This window comes from Neofelis nebulosa, chromosome 15 (genome assembly GCF_028018385.1).
Source record: "Neofelis nebulosa isolate mNeoNeb1 chromosome 15, mNeoNeb1.pri, whole genome shotgun sequence".
Taxonomy (NCBI): Eukaryota; Metazoa; Chordata; class Mammalia; order Carnivora; family Felidae; genus Neofelis; species Neofelis nebulosa.
Genome location: NC_080796.1, coordinates 41,983,767 through 42,002,784, shown reverse-complemented (window position 1 = coordinate 42,002,784; position 19,018 = coordinate 41,983,767). Strand labels below are relative to the sequence as shown.

Here is a 19,018-nt window from a genome sequence, read left to right as displayed (position 1 = left end):
CAAAATAGGATAACATTTGGTGCATTATATACATAACACAAAATGTTGGTGATGTGCAAAATGTTTTTGAAACTAGCTTCTTTAAAAAGGTTCTCAAATTACTGGACTATATATGTATATATATTTCCAACTGGTGTTTTGACTGGTGACTCCTGCTTTTATCAAGTTACATTAGCCATTTTAAAATGATATCGGGGGGATCATTATTGCCATGTATTATCAACATTCTGCAGCTTTTTTAACTTCTTTAAAGAATATTTAATGATCACCTATTGGTTGCCATGCAGTGAGTAAAACCAAGTCCTTGTCCCCTTTTCTTGGAAAGGTCTCCAGGCACTCTTGCAGGGGTTATCTTATTCAGTGGTCCAGCCATCATCTGTAGAAGGCTAAGCATGTCTGCAATCATTTTCCCTATTTCACAAGTAGGTGAATGAACACACTAATTGACTTACCTCAACACTGATGGAGTTTTTGTCAAAGCCCACACCTCAGAACAAGGTAAATGGTATGATATATAACAATGAGGGACCAACAGACATATACTATTTTTATTTTTTATTATTAAAAACTTTTTTTAATGTTTATTTTTGAGAGAGAGTGAGCATGAGCCGGGGGAGGGACAGAGAGAAAGGGGGACAGAGGATCTGACGTGGGGCTCGAACCCACAAACCGTGAGATCGTGACCTGAACCAAAGTCAGATGCTTAACTAACTGAGCCACCCAGGTGCCCCATAACAAACTTTTTTTTTTTTTAATTTTTTTAATGTTTGTTTATTTTTGAGAGGGAGAGACAGAGTGCAAGTGGGGGAGGGGCAGAGAGAGACACAGAATCCAAAGCAGGCTCCAGGCTCTGAGCTGTCAACACAGAGCCCGATGCGGGGCTCGAAACCCAGGAGACATGAGATCATGACCTCAGCTGAAGTCGGCCGCTTAACCGACTGAGCCACCCAAGCACCCCCAGACTATTTTTTTAATGTAGCTAGAAACTTTAATAAAGATACCAGTATAATGGGGCGCCTGGGTGGCTCAGTTGGTTAAGCGGCCGACTTCAGCTGAGGTCATGATCTCCGGTCCATGAGTTTGAGCCCCGCGTCGGGCTCTGTGCTGACAGCTCAGAGCCTGAAGCCTGTTTCGGATTCTGTATCTCCCTCTCTCTGACCCTTCCCCGTTCATGCTCTGTCTCTCCCTGTCTCAAAAATAAATAAAACGTTAAAAAAAAAAAAAAAAAAAAAAGATACCAGTATTAAAAAATGACTCTGCAGACAGTGCCCCGGTGTTGGGTGGTGGTCATTATTTGTCTGATTTCTGTAGCCTTAATTATTATATCAGATCTTTAACCTCTCCTGGATCTTCACTGGGGACTCACTGTGAGAAGATCAGCCTTCAGGCTCACTAGCTTGCCCGGGTTGGTGACGACCCCACTGGCACTTCCTGTGTGAATCCAGCAATAGCCATCACTGTGCTTTATTGTCTCGAAGTATTCTGCACCGTCCAACCCGTGGTAGGGTCCCCTCCCTAAGGAAAGAAAAAAAACCCAAAACCTCAAAGCAACCTGGTTATACATGTATGTGACAACATCCCTCTGGACCTCGTAATAGGAGACCACTTAGACTACGTGTTTTTAAAAAAAAAATTTTTTTTAACGTTTATTTTTGAGACAGAGAGAGACAGAGCAGGAACAGGGGAGGGGCAGAGAGAGAGGGAGACGCAGAATCTGAAACAGGCTCCAGGCTCTGAGCTGTCAGCACAGAGCCCGACGCGGGGCTCGAACTCACGGACCGGGAGATCACGACCTGAGCCGAAGTCGGAGGCTTAACCGACCGAGCCACCCAGGCGCCCCTCAGACTACATGTTTGTGTGTTACCATATATGGGAGACAAAAAAGTAAAAAGTATATTAACAACTATGCCACGTGGCATTTGGGGCTCAGTTGTTCCGATAGGAACCCAAGTGAGCAGTGCCAGCACAAATAAAATGGCTTCCTGGAAAGAAAAGCCTCAGTGCCACGACTCTCGGTGCGAGAATCCTGCCACAAACCCACTTTCATGGTCTTGAACTCATTAGAGAATTTGACGAAAGCTAAGGGCCCCCTGACCCCCACCCCCAAAAGGTAGATGCATGTAAGTTTCACAGATAGTTTAGGGGAGGTCGTGACCCCAGGGCAGCAAAGCAGGAGCTAGATGATAATGACACAACCCATCTCCCTTTCTTTTCTTTGACATTAAGAAAAAAAAATCAGGAGACATCTATTTGATATTAACTTTTTTAAGCAGAGGAGAAGAATATATGGGATTTTTAAACCAGACATTGTAGAATATTTAGGAATTTGTATCGTAACAACATGGTTTCACTAAGCCTCCCCCCGGGTGTGTGTTTTCTTTTTCTTAACCTCAAGGTGCATAGTCTGTCTCCTTTTGTTTTCGTGAAGCTGATGCCCCACTGCTCATCACCACAGGCAGGGCAACTCACTTCAGAGCTCCGTTCCAGTTCCCAAGGGCACCTACCTACCCTGTTGGTATTATGCGGCACCTTGCCAGCGACAGCTAGGTCACCTTCAAGAGAACAGTTCCTCCTTGCAATTAAATAATTTCACAAGCACAGGAACCCTTGGGAAGCAGTGTTGCAGATCTCATAGAGCCTTGCCTCAAAGCATGTAGTGCCTTCAACCACACAGCCTGCAGAGAACAACAGCTTCTTCGTCCATTTGCGTTTTCTCCATTAGTGAACCTCTTACGTTCTTGTTTACATTCAGTTTTCATTTGCCAGGTTCTCTCCTCTTTTGTCCATTGCCTTTTTAGAATTTATGGCTGGAAAGGGAAACAGTCTCTGGGCATTACTTAGTAAGGTCTATTTTTTTTTTTTTTTAATTTTAATGTTTGCTTATTTTTGAGAGAGAGACAGAGACAGAGCATGAGTTGGGGAGGGAGACACAGACTCCGAAGCAGGCTCCAGGCTCTGAGCCATCAGCACAGAGCCCGACGCGGGGTTTGAACTCAGGAGCCGCGAGATCCGTGACCTGAGCCGAACTCGGTCACTTAACCCATTAAGCCACCCCGTCGCCCCTAATAAGGTCTATTAATCATTCTTCTCTGAATTTAAATTCCTGGGTCATTTTACTCAAACACTGGTAGACCCTTATTTTCTTGGATTCGTCAGTGTTTCAGATTAGAAGGTGCCAACAAACCCCAGAGAACAGCACCTTACCTGTGACAGAAGGTTACTCTCATCCACAATGAAGTGTGGAGAGAAGCGGTGTGGAGATAAGAAACAGTCTAGGACTGGAATGGAGCTTCCCCAGTCATCTAGGACTTTCTGCCCCTCTGTCCTTCTGTGAAGTTAACATATTATCCTCAAAATGATTCTACCCCAACAGTACCACATAGCTATTGGGGAGCTACCGGAATCCTGCCTACATGGTCACCAACAGGAAGGAGCACAGAGGCCACACTAAGTCTCTCATTTGACTCCCCGCCAATGGTTATTCTACAACGTTTCATGAACAATTAGACCTTTAAAGAAATTTATATTCGTTTCATTCTCACGTACTCTGCGTAAAGGTTACTTCTCTGGCCCAGGTTTTTCTTGGCGAGATATTCAAGAGACATCAACTTGATATATATTTTAAAAAAAAAAAAAAGGGGGGAGAAGCATTTTAAATCTTTTCTGAATTATCATGACAAAGACCAAAGGGAATCCACTCATAACATACCAGAGAACTTCTCGAAATGTCGTTTCCCAATTTTCTTGAAACCTCACGTACACACAACAGTTTAACTTCCCACAACTCCCTGGCTCACATCCCTGCTCACCTCCTTAGTCTTAGTCTTAGTCTTAGTCTTAGTCTTAGTCTTCCACTAACCACTGTTGGCCCATTCCTTTGTGGAGCAAGCTAACCAGTCAGTACAACTTCTGCACTTGACCTGTTAGCCCCGTTCTCCAGAAAACAATCTGGATTCGATCAAACTGTCCTTAACGTCCAAAGGTCTAGAAGGGTTTCTGAATTCTCATTAATTTTTCTAAGCTCAGATGCTCATAATAAAACATGCAGTCCTGTATTCCCTTATATGTAATCCTAAAATTCAAAAGCTTTGAAAACAAAGTTCTCTCCTAATTTATTTGACAGGAAAATTGGACCTAAACTTTGTGAGGTTGTTTGTAATCTCTATATATCTCACTTAGTGTAAATATTTTTACATTGCATAGAGAAGTATTAGTAAAACAATATTCTAAATAATATAGTGCCTTTCTGAAGCCCTAATATGCATCCGAAATAAACCATTGAGATGAAGAATTACTTGCAATTATTTCCTGTAATAATGCTCTATTTTCTTAGGTATTTAGGAATTTCTCATTTAGGAATAAACAAATTCCTAATTTTAGGAGGAAACAAAATTTTGTTTTTTTTAAATTTTTTTTAATGTTTATTTATTTTTGAGACAGAGACAGAGCATGAACAGGGGAGGGGCAGAAAGAGAGGGAGACACAGAATCCGAAACAGGCTCCAGGCTCTGAGCTGTCAGCACAGAGCCCGACGTGGGGCTCGAACCCACGAACTGTGAGATCATGACCTGAGCCGAAGTCAGACGCTTAACTGACTGAGCCACCCAGGTGCCCCAATTTTCTGGTTTTTTTTAAATCATTTATTGTACAAACAATATATACAGTAGGTACTGGGGAACTTGTATTCCTCAAGAAGTAGAATATGTAGTGTGTTAAGAAAAATTACTCGAAGCTTGACAAAAGAGACAAAAAGAAATCACTGGAGACATTTTCAGTAGGTGACTGAGTATTGTTTTGTAGACCCTCTCAGGGATCATCAATTTCACAGGAGTGCGAAATTTTGATTGTCAATCCGTCTTTTTTACACCTCTCTAAGACTAGAGGTTAATTTGGAATGCAAATGATTCTTTTTCTGAAAACAATGCAAACGATTCCTGATAACAAAGCAAATGAATTTTGTCCAGAAGAGAGAGATTCAATTAATTTCCCGGAGTTAGAAAAGCTGATTCCAAATATTACAGGGTGTTGCCATGTATGATATTAGTCAGTTTTACATCGATTAGAAGAGTCACTTCAGAAGGCCTTTGACTGAACACATAAATCTCTGTTCCTCAAATTCTTCTTTGAATTAGCTGTAGCCTCTTTCTTAATGGTTCTCTCATTAATTCATGAGCAAAATCTTTGACACATGCTCATGTTATACTTAATATGAGTATCATGTTATTTACTGTTTCAAGAATTATACTTCACTTTTTTAAAGTGTATTTACTTTGAGAGGGTGAGAGAGCGAGCAAGCGTGCAAGGGGGGGAGGGGCAGAGAGAGAGAGGGAGAGAGAGAACCCCAAGCAGGCTTCTGGCTGTCATTGCAGAGCTCAGTGTAGGGCTCTGTCTCAGGAACCATGAGATCACGACCTGAGCCAAAATCAGGAGTCGGATGCTTAACTGACTGAGCCACCTGGGGCACCCCTGAAAATTATACTGTAAAATGTATTTGCACTAGGGGTGCCCCGGGTGGCTCAGTCAGTTAAGTGTCAGACTCGATCTCAGCTTAAGTCTTGATCTCAGGGTTGTGAATTCAAGCCCCATGTTGGGCTCCATGCTGGCTGTGGAGTCTACTTTAAAAAAACAAAAAAAAAAGGGGCGCCTGGGTGGCTCAGTCGGTTGGGCGTCTGACTTCGGCTCAGGTCATGATCTCGCAGTCTGTGAGTTCGAGCCCCGCATCAGGCTCTGTGCTGACGGCTCAGAGCCTGGAGCCTGTTTCAGATTCTGTGTCTCCCTCTCTCTCTGACCCTCCCCCATTCATGCTCTGTCTCTCTCTGTCTCAAAAATAAATAAACGTAAAAAAAAAAATTAAAAAAAAAAAAGACAAAAAATAGAGAGTACTTGCCCTATAGGAATTCACATATTATTTGAGTGAAAATAAGATATGGAGAAATCATAAAGGTAATATACAGTAAATGATACATTATCAGTATGGATTTGAGGGGCTGTGGTACAGTTTCTGTATGACTATATTCTTTTTATTTGTACTGCATTGCTCAGATTTACTTAGCAGACAATTCTGTTTTGCATTATGGAGTGCCAAGAAAGGACATAGAAATACACTAGGCACAATCTTTGTCCTAGAGTTGTTAACAGCCTCGTGTGGGAGAACACATGAACAAATCATCATAAAGTAATGATAATGGACGGAGAAGAGAAGAACATTTATGACCTTACTCTGTCCAGGGGCCCCTGGGTGGCTCAGTCGGTTAAGCGTCCAACTCTTGATTTTGTCTCAGGTCCTGATCTCATAGTTGGTGGGATCAAGCCCCACATCAGACTCTGTGCTGAGAGCACAGAGCCTGCTTGGGATTCTCTCTCCCTCTCTCTCTCTGGCCCTCCTACTCTCACGCTCTCTCTCAAAATAAAAAACATCCCCCAAAACACCCCAAAAAGACATTACTGTGTCCTTATGCTTTATTTTTATTATGATGCTTTATATTATTTCATTAAAACCTAAACATTTGGAGGAATTTTACCCCAATTTTATAATTGGAGCACGGACAACCAGCTAATTGCTATAATTAAATAAATACGAATGAATGTATGAATAAATGAATAAAAGGTAGGAGAGCCCAAAAGCAATTCTACATGTTTTAATTCCCGAGACCAAAGCTTTTCCCTTATTTCCCTTGGAAAATCATTTGGTTGACTCTGGACTCAGGCTAAATCCTGCCTCCCAAAGACCCACAGGATGGAAACCCTGGCACAGGCCTGGCAAATGAGGACAAAGTGTCCCCGCAGGACTGGAGTTTTTCTCAGGTTTGGAAGTAACTGGGATCAGTTCCTTGCTGGGAGCCATAGATCCGGAAGGTCAGAGGAAGGTAAGGTTAGTTTCACTCCTTGAGCTTTCTCGTCTTCAGCCTTCGGTGCTGTTGGGGCACCTGGTATTTGAGAGAGGTGGCACTCAGGGTTGGGTCTCACTTGGCAAAGCACCAGAGATTGGTCTTGGTCCCCCCACCCCTGCCCGCAACGCTGGAGAGAGTCACAGAAGCTGGATGGTAAACACGAGCAAATATTGACAGAACTGAGAGTCAGGGTAACACCATCTGGCCCGTCTGCAGTTCAAAGGGCTTGGTCAACTGGGTTTGCATGACACAACCAGGCAGTTTCTAAAACTGAATTTTAAAACGGGCGGCTCATCAGCCGCCCCTTTGTGTTTTTGCAAAATCCCTCCCTGTACTGACTTCCTCACAGCTGTTCTTATTTCCTTTGGTAGAATTTTTTTTTTTTTTCATTCTTCCTAGGGAAGAGAAATCAATACAACATCTCCAGGAGGGAGGTGGTTGGTATCTCCTACTTTGATCCAAACCACGTGTTGTCTGTGTTGGGTTAATTCCAGCCTGGGTCAAGCAACTGATAGCAAGATGTTTTTGCGGGTTGTGTGCTATCTTGTGGTTGTGTGGCCGATTTCTGCCTCATACGGTGCGTATGCTTAAGATTAGTTTCTAGGGTACCTAATATCAGCCTGCGGGGTACGAAGCATGCTGTCTATGGTTTTAATGAAATTTAAGTCAATGAAATGTATTTCCTTTATTGAAAAATGTCAAATGACTTGGCCTAATGCCCTGTACTCAGTAGGGGCTTAGTAAATATTTAATGATAATTCTGCTCTACGAAGTGGGTGGTTAACTGTACCAATTTGGTACCAAAAAGTACCAGTTTCAAAATCTTGAGAGGTCTTGTCTGTTATAAACTCCAGAAATGCTATTTGGAAAGGGAATTGTATCTTCATGGTTGAACTGAATGTAATGCCTGTTATCCTTTTGAAAACAAAACTTTGGGAATTCTTGGGAAGGGGGGGATGGGGATATACATGGACATGGAATTGTACAAGGAAGGAGAATCAATAATCCAGGAAAAGGACACTCGGATGGCTGTCTAACGGGGCCTCGCCACAGCACGTGATAATGCCAAGTGAATCTGGTTTCTTTTTCCTTCCAACAGAGAACTGTCCAGAACTTCCCCCAGTGGGATATAGCATATTTGTCGCAAAGAAGGTGGAAGGAGGAATTCTGGGGACTTACTTTTGTATCAAGGGCTACCACCTGGTAGGAGAGAAAACCTTTATTTGCAATGCCTCTGGGGAGTGGAATACTCCCACTCCCACTCCCACATGCCAATGTGAGTTGAAATTTTGTTTCTTTGTGTATCTTGTCATCTCGCTCCGCTCTTACACATCCTACCTCCCGCAGGCCGCGTTAAAACTTTATAAGACAAAAATTCTCAACTTCTGGGAATTAATTTTTAAAGCACCCCAGGGTGGAACTTCTCTTACAAGGTACATGGTCAGCTCTTCCTCAGTGTTGATTTAATTAGTTGATTAATAGAATTAATAGACTCAATCACCCCTGCAGGGAGGGAAGAATTTCTACCATATATTAAAACTGGCTTTGGGGGGGGGTCTAATTTAATATCATACTCCTTTAAAATTTTTATGTTATAGAAATCTATTTATAGAATTTCTATAACATAAAAATTGTAAACATATACAAAAGACAAAAGAGCAAAATCAGGTCATATGCACTCATCACTGAGCTTCAACAACTGTCAACATGTAACTAATCTTTTTTCTCAACGATTCTGTTTTGCATGATTGTTATTTTGAAGTAAATATGTCATAGTTTATTTCATCCATTATATGCCTTTTGAACTGGGACACATTTATATTCTCAATTTACAAATGTGAGAACTGAGATCCAAGTGATTTGCTCACATTCACAAAACTCACTTGTGGTGTCTGTAGAGACAGAGAATAACTGGTCAATATCCTCGTTATTATTAGTATATTTAGGAATAGTTGGGTTTGTTCTCCTTGATACCTAGAGTAAAGCACACCAAATGTTTATCCTTTATTTATACCAACAAGTTCACCTTCTCTCCTGTTTTTTTCACGGAGGGGTGGGGGGTGGGGGGTGGGGGGGGAAGCAAAATGAAACAAAGTACAAACTGATGAGTGATGTGTCTCTTCATGGAGGAAAGGGAGGGAAAAACTTGCCTCCAGCATAGGGTGAAGTATTTTCAGCAACGCTTACCAGGATGATGAACATGCTATTGATCATTTCCAGTTATGTGCTTAGTTACTTTTCGTAAGTTCAAGTGCCAACTGTCACTCTCGTGCATGATCAAGACCTGTCCTACCACACTCAGGCCAACCTAGTCCCTTCGCGTCCTGCACTGATACGATTTGGTACCGTGGAGGAGTCCCCGTTACAAAGCACAGTTTTAGTTCTGATTTCTATTCTCTCATTGAAGTCTGAGGAGGTCTAGCCTCCGCAGTGGCGGACTTTCTCCTGCTCTTTCCGATCACTTCCTGTTTTCTTCTTCAGTGGGCCACTGTCCTGACCCTGTGCTGGTGAATGGTGAACCCAGTTTCTCAGGTCCTGTGAATGTGAGTGACAAAGTCACTTTTAAGTGCAATGAGAACTATATCCTCCAGGGCAGCAACTGGAGTCAGTGCATGAACGACCACACCTGGATGCCTCCCTTACCCATCTGCAAAAGCAGTAAGTGTCAGAGAAACAAGCACCAATCCAAAGACACTGACCAGAGGGACACCCTAGGCATTTGTCACATCCCTGCAATGATGTTTTCCTCTTTTTTTTTTTTTTTTTTGTATCTGGGAAGGGTCTGGGATCTCGGAGGAAGCCAGAAAACAAATGGAGCTCACAGAGCCAAAACTCACCTCAAATGGTATATTCCAGTGAAACAAACAGCATCCAAACAATGAACACTTTATTTCCCCTCTCAAGTAAGATTCCTTTCCTACTAAGTCCAACACAGGATAGTTTGGGGCATCTGACTTTCTTTGTTCGTTTGTTTGTTTGTTTCATGATAACGCCTTACAGTTCTTATTTGAAAAATACATGAAAACAGGGGAAGAGGACCATATCTCATCCATTGCAAAATTATATAAAATAAGAGTTGAGGGGCGCCTGGGTGGCTTAGTGGATTAAGTGTCTGACTTTGGCTCAGGTGTTGATCTCGCGGTTCATGAGTTTGAGCCCCACTTTGGGCTCTGTGCTGACAGCTCAGAGCCTGGAGCCTGCTTTGGACTCGGGGTCTCCCTCTCTCTCTGCCACTCCCCCTGCTCACACACTGTCTCTGTCTCTCAAAAAAAAAAAAAAAAAATTAAAAAAAAAAAGTACCTCCTCCTTCTAACATATATTAGAAGTACCTCCTTCTAACATGGTAATTCACACTTCTCAGAGGAAATTAGTAGGAATGTGTTTGCTTCATGTCTTTTCCTATGTTTATGCAGACATTTAAAATAAACAAATGCGCACACACACATCTACACACATATACACTTACAAAAATGGGACTTTGTGCTATGTATTGTTTAAATTTTTTTTTTATGTAACATTATACATGGGAATCTTTTTCGATCAGTATATGTGGCTGTATCTCCTGCTTTTATTTATTTGTTTTTTCTATCTCCTGCTTTTAAAAAATAATGTGGATACACCATCAGTTATTCCATATCTCTAGTATTGATGAACGTTTGTTCTATTTCTGTATTTTTGCTATAACAATGCTGAAACGAATGTTATGTATGTATACATATACATATATCTTTATGTCTATGCTATTATTTCTGTAGGATAGATTCCTAGAATGATTGGTAAGTCACAGGATATACTTATTTGTAAAACATACTTAAAAGATCCAAGAAATTCTAAAAAACTTCATTCTTGGACACAAAATAAATATTGAAAAATCAACAGTATTACTTTCTAATAATTATGATGTGACTATTGAAATGTAAAAATAATTCCATTCATGAGACCTATATGAAAGTTTACTGAAGGACATGGAATAAGACTTAAATAAAAGATATACCATGGTCCTGCATGGACAGACTGGTATTGCAATGGAATTCTACCCAGACTTTCTTTTTTTTTTAATTTTTTTTTTTAACGTTTACTTATTTTTGAGACAGAGAGAGACAGAGCATGAACGGGGGAGGGTCAGAGAGAGGGAGACACAGAATCCGAAACAGACTCCAGGCTCTGAGCTGTCAGCACACAGCCCGACGTGGGGCTCGAACTCACGGACCGCGAGATCGTGACCTGAGCCGAAGTCGGCCGCTTAGCCGACTGAGCCACCCAGGCGCCCCAAGAGTTTCAAATTTAAAGGTATAAAACAAAAAATTGAGTTTGAAATCTCCTTTGGGAGGGTACATATCTAACACTACAGATTTATTGATTTAAAGACTTAATTTTTTTCAGACTTAGTTTTTTAGAGCAGTTTTAGATTCATAATAAAACCAAGGGGAAGGTATAGACATTTCCCATACACTCCCTAGCCCCGCATATGCACAGCCTCCCACATTGTCAACATCATTCACCAGATTAGTACTTTTTTTTTTTTTCAACGTTTTTTATTTATTTTTGGGACAGAGAGAGACAGAGCATGAACGGGGGAGGGGCAGAGAGAGAGGGAGACACAGAATCGGAAACAGGCTCCAGGCTCCGAGCCATCAGCCCAGAGCCTGACGCGGGGCTCGAACTCACAGACCGCGAGATCGTGACCTGGCTCAAGTCGGACGCTTAACCGACTGCGCCACCCAGGCGCCCCCTTTTTTTTTTTTTTTTTTTTTACCAAGGATGAACCAATGTTAATACATCATATTTCCCCCAAATCCATAGTTACCTAAGGATTCACTCTTGGTGTTTTACATTCAGTGGGTTCGGACAAGTGTGTAATGATGTATATCTATCATTGTAATATCATACAGAGTCTTTTCACTGCTCTAAAAATCCTCTGTGCTCTATGTATTGGTCTCTCTACTTCCCCCACCCATCTCAGCCATTGATCTTTTTATTGTTTCCATAGTTTTTCCTTCTTCAGAATGTCATATATTTGGAATCATATAGTATGTAGCCTCTTCAGACTGCCTTTTTTTCTACCTAGAAATATACATTTAAGGTTCCTCCATGTCTTTTCATAGCTTGACAGCTAATTCTCTTTTATCGTTGAATAATATCCCGTTTCTAGATGTACCATAAGTTTATCGATCCGATCACCTCCTGAAGGACATCTTGCTTGCTTCCAAGTCTTGACATTTATGAGGAAAGCTGCTATAGATATCGGGTGCAGATTTTTGTGTGGATGTAAGTTTTCAACTCCTTTGGATAAATACCGAAGAGGGCGATTGTTGGCTCTTATGGGAAGAGTAGATTTAGTTTTTTTCTAAGAAACCATCCAACTGTCTTGCAAAGTGGCTGTATCATTTTGGATTCCCACCAGCAACGTAGGAGAGGCCTTGTGGCTCCACATCCTTGTCAGCATTTGGTGTTGTCAGTGTTCCAGACTGGCCATTCTAATGGTTGTATAATGGTATCTCCTTGTTTCAATTTGCATTTCCGGATGACAAATGATGTCAAGCATCTTGTCATATGCTGATTTTCCATCTGTATATGTTCTTTGATGAGGTGTCTGTAAGGTTTGGGGCCCATTTTTTATTTATTTTTATTTTTATTATTTTTATTTTATTTTATTTTATTTTAATTTTTTAAAATGTTTTTATTTATTTTTGAGACAGAGAGAGACAGAGCATGAACAGGCAAGGGGCAGAGAGAGAGGGAGACACAGAATCCGAAGCAGGCTCCAGGCTCTGAGCTGTCAGCACGGAGCCCGATGCGGGGCTCAAACTCATGAACCGTGAGATGGTGACCTGAGCCGAAGTCGGACGCTTAACTGACTGAGCCACCCAGGCGCTCCTATTTTATTTTTAAATTTAAATCCAAGTTAGTTAACACATAGTGTAATAATGATTTCAGGAATACAATTTAGTAATTCATCACTTACATTTAACACCCATTGCTCATACCAACAAGTGCCCTCCTTAATGCTCATCACCCATTTACCCATCCCTCTACTTAACATCCCTCCAGCGACCCTCAGTTTGTTCTCTGTATTTAAGAATCTCATGGTTTGTCTCTTTCATGTTTTTATCTCATTTTTGTTTCCCTTCCCCTATGTTTCTGGCAAATTTTAAGGCTAAACAATTCCAAGATTAGGCCCCAAACAGCATTTATATTCCTCAAATTTATGGAAAGATAATGAATATAACTAATAATTACAGAAATGAATAGTAAAATTAGATACACATGTTTTACTGATCAAATTAGCAAATAAAAAAAAATGATTTCACCTAACATCGTTCATGATATGAGGGGCTAGTCACTTATGTCAGTGAGGAAAAGAGATATCATTCTGTAGATATATTTTGGCAGTAGCTATTAAAATAATAGGCAGCTTTTTGTTGTTTTTAATTTTTTAAATTATTTTATTATAGAGAAAGAGAGAGAGCGTGAGTGGAGGAGAGGGGCAGAGGGAGAGAGAAAGAGAATCCTAAGAAGGTTCCATGCTCAGCACAGGGACTGATGCAGGGCTCGATCCCATGACCCTGGGATAATGACTGGGGCTGAAATCAAGAGATGCTCAACCGACTGAACCACTCAGGTGCCCCAATAAGCAGTTTAAAAGCACAAACTATATGTAGCCTCTTTCAGGGAGTTAGGGGTTACTTGAACATACATATATACTGTAGGCAGTTAAATTACAAGCATATAACATCATTATTATTAGCCTGACACAGGTTTAAAGAATTTATTTCTTTTAATCTCTTTTAATTCAGGACTTCCCATTCTAGCTCTGAAATGCAGGATCTCTGTCTTTTTGTGTTAGTTCATTGCCCAATTCTAAAGAAAGCTCCTTAGGTCCCCGGGTAAAGCAGATTCTTTTCTGCTTAGGCCCAAGATCCATATTATCTCTTTCAGTTGAAAACTGTACTCTTAAAAGTTACCAGGAGAGCCCTGTCTGTACTGGGGTTCCTTAATCAACTCATGGAAATCCTTTTTCCTTTCCTCTATACAGCTTTTGAAGTCAGTTTTTTATCTTCTAAAAATTATTTATTAACTTCTCAAAGAAAACATCTGTGGTGTAGAATAATACAGAAAATAAAACATTTAATTACCTACAAACCTACTGCCCAGAAGTAACAGAGTACTTTGATATATAATTTTCAGGCTTTTTTTCTGTTCATATACGTTGATGCATGAGTGTATTTTAAAAAATAGCATTTTATGCTATTATTATAATTACATTTCAATTTGTATGTATTATTATAATACATAGTATCACATACTATGTACTATACTAACACATACTCTCTTATGCTTTGCCGTTTTTACTCAACTATTTGGTTTGAAGGCATTTATGTTTCCATAAATATATACCTACGTAATTATTCTTCATTCACCCTTTAACCTTGATCATCATGTTTAGATGTATATAATCTCAGAGCTCAAAGGGACTTAAGAAATAATTCTGTTTAACCTGCTCATCTCATAGGTTAGGAGGGAAACTGAGAAGGATAAAATCATGGGTCGTGGAAGAGGCAGAACCCAAAATTCACAACATCTCGTACTTTGTCCAACTCTCTTTCCACAATTTTATAGACTCACCTTTTTCCTCCCAGTTGTATCCTGTGTTTCTGAAGCTCTTGTGTTGCACACTTCTGTCCCACAGAGAACGTCAGCCTCCATTTGAACGCCCACCATTTATCTCCTCTCTTAGGGAGTTGCAACTCCCACCTCTACCTCTGGTTTAATTTTTTTTTTCTTGTTCCCTGACGATCTCTACAATTTAAACTTCCTTTCCTCAAAACTCATGCCAAGCAGAAAGCACTCCCACATTCCTAATCACTCAGCGGATGAGCAGGAGAAGGCAGTCTCTCCCAGGATAAACATGATTCTGACCAGAAGGAAGTGAATGGAGAAGGTGCCCTAAGATCCCACATAGACAGCTAAACTTAGGTGGTGCTGTTAACTGAGCGTAACTCATGACCATCATTCCTGTTCTCCTGTTTCTCAGGAGACTGTGGCCCTCCTGGGAATCCGGCTCATGGCTATTTTGAGGGAAGAGATTTCAACTTAGGTTCGACCATTACTTATTACTGTGAAGACAGGTAAGTGTATGCAGCCTTTCAAATGTGAGATCGTGGGGCACCTGGGTGGCTCAGTCAGTGAAACATCCGATTTCAGCTCAGGTCATGATCTCACAGTTTGTGAGGTTGAGCCCCAGGGCGGACTCTGTGCTCTGAGTCTCTCTCTCCCTCTCTTTCTTCCCCTCCCCTGCTTGCACACGTTCTCTCTCTCTCTCTCTCTCTCTCTCCCCCCCCCCCCAAAATAAGTAAATAAAATTTTAAAAAATTATTTTAAAAAACCCACAAAGTGAGATCTTGCCCATTGACTAGTAGCTTTGTTGTGGGGAGTGACCCAGCCTGCGTCACCTCGTGCCCTGACTTCCTACTGCTTCAGGAGTCTGAGCTCATTCTGACGAGAGCTGCTTTGGCCACTGCCAGCTGTCCCCAATCTCTAAAAGATAGACTCATGTCTTTATCTTAAAGTATTTAGTGTATTTATCCTAAAGTATTACATTTTTTTTCTCTTAGTTGAGACGGGGGCATCTGGGTGGCTCGGTGGGTTGAGCGTGCGACGCTTGATTTCAGCTCAGGTCATGATCCCAGGGTCATGGCTTCGAGCCCCATGTTGGTCTCTGGGCTAAGCATGGAGCCTACTTGGGATTCTCATTTGCCCCCTCTCTCGGCCCCTCCCCTACCTGTGCACACACTCTGTCTCAAATAAAAAAAAAGACAAGAGAAGATATTTAAAATGTATGTTTTTTTCTCAGCACAAAAACTCAAAGAAACACAGAACACATGGAGGTAAAGAAAGAGAATGATTTATTGTCCCAGCTTGCCACCACCCCCCCTCCCCCAATCTGGTTTCCTATTTGCAGTTCTTTGAATTAAAAAAATATATATCTTTAAAAAAAAAAAAAAAGAAAAAGAGGAAATACAAATCAAAACCACACTCAGATACCACCTCACGCCAGTCAGAGTGGCCAAAATGAAGAAATCAGGAGACTATAGATGCTGGAGAGGATGTGGAGAGACGGGAACCCTCTTGCACTGTTGGTGGGAATGCAAATTGGTGCAGCCGCTCTGGAAAGCAGTGTGGAGGTTCCTCAGAAAATTAAAAATAGACCTACCCTATGACCCAGCAATAGCACTGCTAGGAATTTATCCAAGGGATACAGGAGTACTGATGCATAGGGGCACTTGTACCCCAATGTTTATAGCAGCACTCTCAACAATCGCCAAATTATGGAAAGAGCCTAAATGTCCATCAACTGATGAATGGATAAAGAAATTGTGGTTTATATACACAATGGAATACTACGTGGCAATGAGAAAGAATGAAATATGGCCTTTTGTAGCAACGTGGATGGAACTGGAGAGTTTGATGCTAAGTGAAATAAGCCATACAGAGAAAGACAGATACCATATGGTTTCACTCTTATGTGGATCCTGAGAAACGTAACAGAAACCCATGGGGGAGGGGAAGGGAAAAAAAAAAAAAAAGAGGTTAGAGTGGGAGAGAGCCAAAGCATAAGAGACTGTTAAAAACTGAGAACAAACTGAGGGTTGATGGGGGGTGGGAGGGAGGGCAGGGTGGGTGATGGGTATTGAGGAGGGCACCTTTTGGGATGAGCACTGGGTGTTGTATGGAAACCAATTTGACAGTAAATTTCATATATTAAAAAATAAATAAATAAATAAATTAAAAAAAAATGACTTTACAGGGGAAAAAAAAAAAAAAACTTGATCCAACTGTTTCATGGCTAAAAAAAAAAAAAAAAAAAAAAAGAAAAAGAAAGAGAATGATTTATAGAGCTTTAATACATCCTAATTAAATTCTAACCTTAATTTAGACTACCTCATCCTCTAGCTTACCGATTACCTACTCTTTCCTCGGCTTCAACCTTCTTAACTCGGGGTCGGGTTGCTTCACTAGCATTTCAGTCTTATTATAAACTTCCAGTGGGCATGTTTTTTTTCTGATTAAAAGCTGTATCTCCTTCCTAAGATTTATTTGAGGATTTTCTCTAGCTTTCCACTCCTTTTTAGAGAGTAGATGGCAGATGTTTTTTTAAGTTATTGAATGATGAAACACTTCGTCCCTCACCCTCTCCACCCAACAACTGTGTGTGAACACACGTATTCAGATCTCACTGGTCCGTGTTTTACAGATTGAATTATCACTTGGGTCCTCTCCACCCCCCAAAGGAGAGTGACTTTAGTTGATGGCTGCTTTGTAATACTGAAATAACTTAAGCATTCATTAAGGCTCGGGGAGGTGGATCCTATCACCATAGGAAATGCGGAAAACAACTATACAAAACCAACCTTAGTTGGCTGCCTTAGCCCAGATCAGAGGTGGAAAGGTTAAGTGTTGTTGCCATTCTAATGTCTGTTCAGGTACCACTTGGTGGGCACGCGGGACCAACGGTGCATTGATGGGGAGTGGAGCAGTGCACTTCCAGTCTGTGAGTTGATCCAAGAAGCTCCCAAACCAATTCCACAGACCAAGTTTGAGCGGGTGCTTGTAAGTAGTAGGCTTTTGTCTGCCTTGTTCACAGTTGTATCTCCTGGCACATGCTCAGTAAATATCTGTTCACTGTGGGATGCTTTTGAAGAGTTGGCCTTGGCCCGATTGTAGAAGAGGGATCATAAACTATTAATTTGTATTTTTACATGAGAAGTTCTCATTCACCACCATCATCACAAACACCTCATGAGGACGTGTTGGCAAGAGTTATTGTCTCATGGACTTTATAGAGCGAGTTTTATATACTCATGTCTTAGACTTGTATGTATTGCTGTAAAAAGTCTCTGAAATTCTTCTAGATTTTAAAAAACCCTGAACAGATCAATTTTCATTGAGATCCCTTTTATAGATCCCTCTTTTTTTTTTTTTTTTATTACTGGGATAACAATAAGTATACATAAGCTAGAAAAATTTAAGTGATTCATCACGTTGAATACCCAGATCAGGGACCTAAACGCTACGCATTAGCTTCGGAGTATATGGCTTCAGAGAATCTCAGTTCTTAAGCTGTAACTTACTTAAAAAAAAAAAAATTTCTTTTTCAGCTTGCCTTTCAGGAGACGAAAGACCTTTGCAAAGCCATGCGGAACTTTATGAAAAGACTCAAGGAAAATTCCTTAACGATGGAGGAAGTAAAATATTTTCTGGAAATTCAGAAAGCCAAGCTGCAGCCAAAAAATGATGCCCTGACATTATAGCTGAGCAGGCTGGGTCATAGAAAAGCACCCTATGAATAAACCTTCTTCTTGGTTCTAAAACCAGTTGCAGATCAATGGGAAATGAAGGATTTAATTTCCAGTCTGTAAGGAGAATGGGAAGCTCAGATCCCAGCTAGGGGGACGCCTCATAGTTTAATGAGACGCAAATGGTGAGGCACAAAATAACCTCAAATTAACCAACACTTATGAGGCAAAAATTAACCTCTCAATTTGAGAAAATAGACTCCGAATAACCAAATCCTTTTTTTTTTTTTTTTTTTAAATTTTTTTTTTTCAACATTTTTTATTTATTTTTGGGACAGAGAGAGACAGAGCATGAACGGGGGAGGGGCAAAGAGAGAGGGAGACACAGAATCGAAACAGGCTCCAGGCTCCGAGCCATCAGCCCAGAGCCTGACGCGGGGCTCGAACTCACGGACCGCGAGATCGTGACCTGGCTGAAGTCGGACGCTTAACCGACTGCGCCACCCAGGCGCCCCCGAATAACCAAATCCTTAAAAAGACCTATTGAGACAAAAGTAGAGTTAGGACCTAAACTGTGTCTTCTGAGTCTCCCCTATATCCTGTTTACGGAACCACGTTTCTAAATCTTCTGCAGTAATATTGCTTACCACATTTAGATGAAACCCAGCCCGGCATCGGAAATTTGAGATGGTGAAAAATAAGTGAACGTATTTTCTTCTCCTTTCTTTCTTTCTTTTTTTTTTTGAAGGCAGAATAAGCAAGAATCCTACGGTTTTCTTACCAAGATGTCATACTGACATGATATGACAAACTTCTCCCATCTCTCACTTT

General features: G+C 41.0%; 1 protein-coding gene across 3 annotated transcripts; it reads left to right on the top strand.

The window, feature by feature from the left end:
* The first annotated feature begins 117 nt into the window (after nucleotides 1–117).
* On the top strand, nucleotides 118–18,262 carry C4BPB (complement component 4 binding protein beta). Of its 3 annotated transcripts, XM_058701292.1 has the most exons (7): nucleotides 130–498; nucleotides 7,290–7,467; nucleotides 7,990–8,166; nucleotides 9,372–9,548; nucleotides 14,926–15,019; nucleotides 17,375–17,501; nucleotides 18,050–18,262. In XM_058701292.1, the coding sequence occupies exons 1-7, from the start codon at nucleotides 463–465 to the stop codon at nucleotides 18,200–18,202; spliced, it is 942 nt and encodes a 313-aa protein (XP_058557275.1). In that variant the 5' UTR covers nucleotides 130–462; the 3' UTR covers nucleotides 18,203–18,262. The 3 variants fall into 3 exon arrangements, with proteins under 3 accessions (XP_058557276.1, XP_058557275.1, XP_058557278.1); XM_058701293.1 differs by lacking the exon at nucleotides 14,926–15,019 and having other exon boundaries at nucleotides 118–498; nucleotides 17,375–17,442; XM_058701295.1 differs by lacking the exon at nucleotides 130–498 and having other exon boundaries at nucleotides 5,865–7,467.
* Nucleotides 18,263–19,018: the final 756 nt, after the last annotated feature.

Bases quoted from the DNA above. Each gene is read 5' to 3' on its own strand.
- C4BPB (XM_058701292.1), top strand. From the start codon at position 463: ATGGAGTTTTTGTCAAAGCCCACACCTCAGAACAAG. The intron at 499-7,289 runs GTAAATGGTATG...CATTCTTCCTAG, and splicing joins AGCCCACACCTCAGAACAAG to GGAAGAGAAATCAATACAAC. The intron at 15,020-17,374 runs GTAAGTGTATGC...ATGTCTGTTCAG, and splicing joins ACTTATTACTGTGAAGACAG to GTACCACTTGGTGGGCACGC.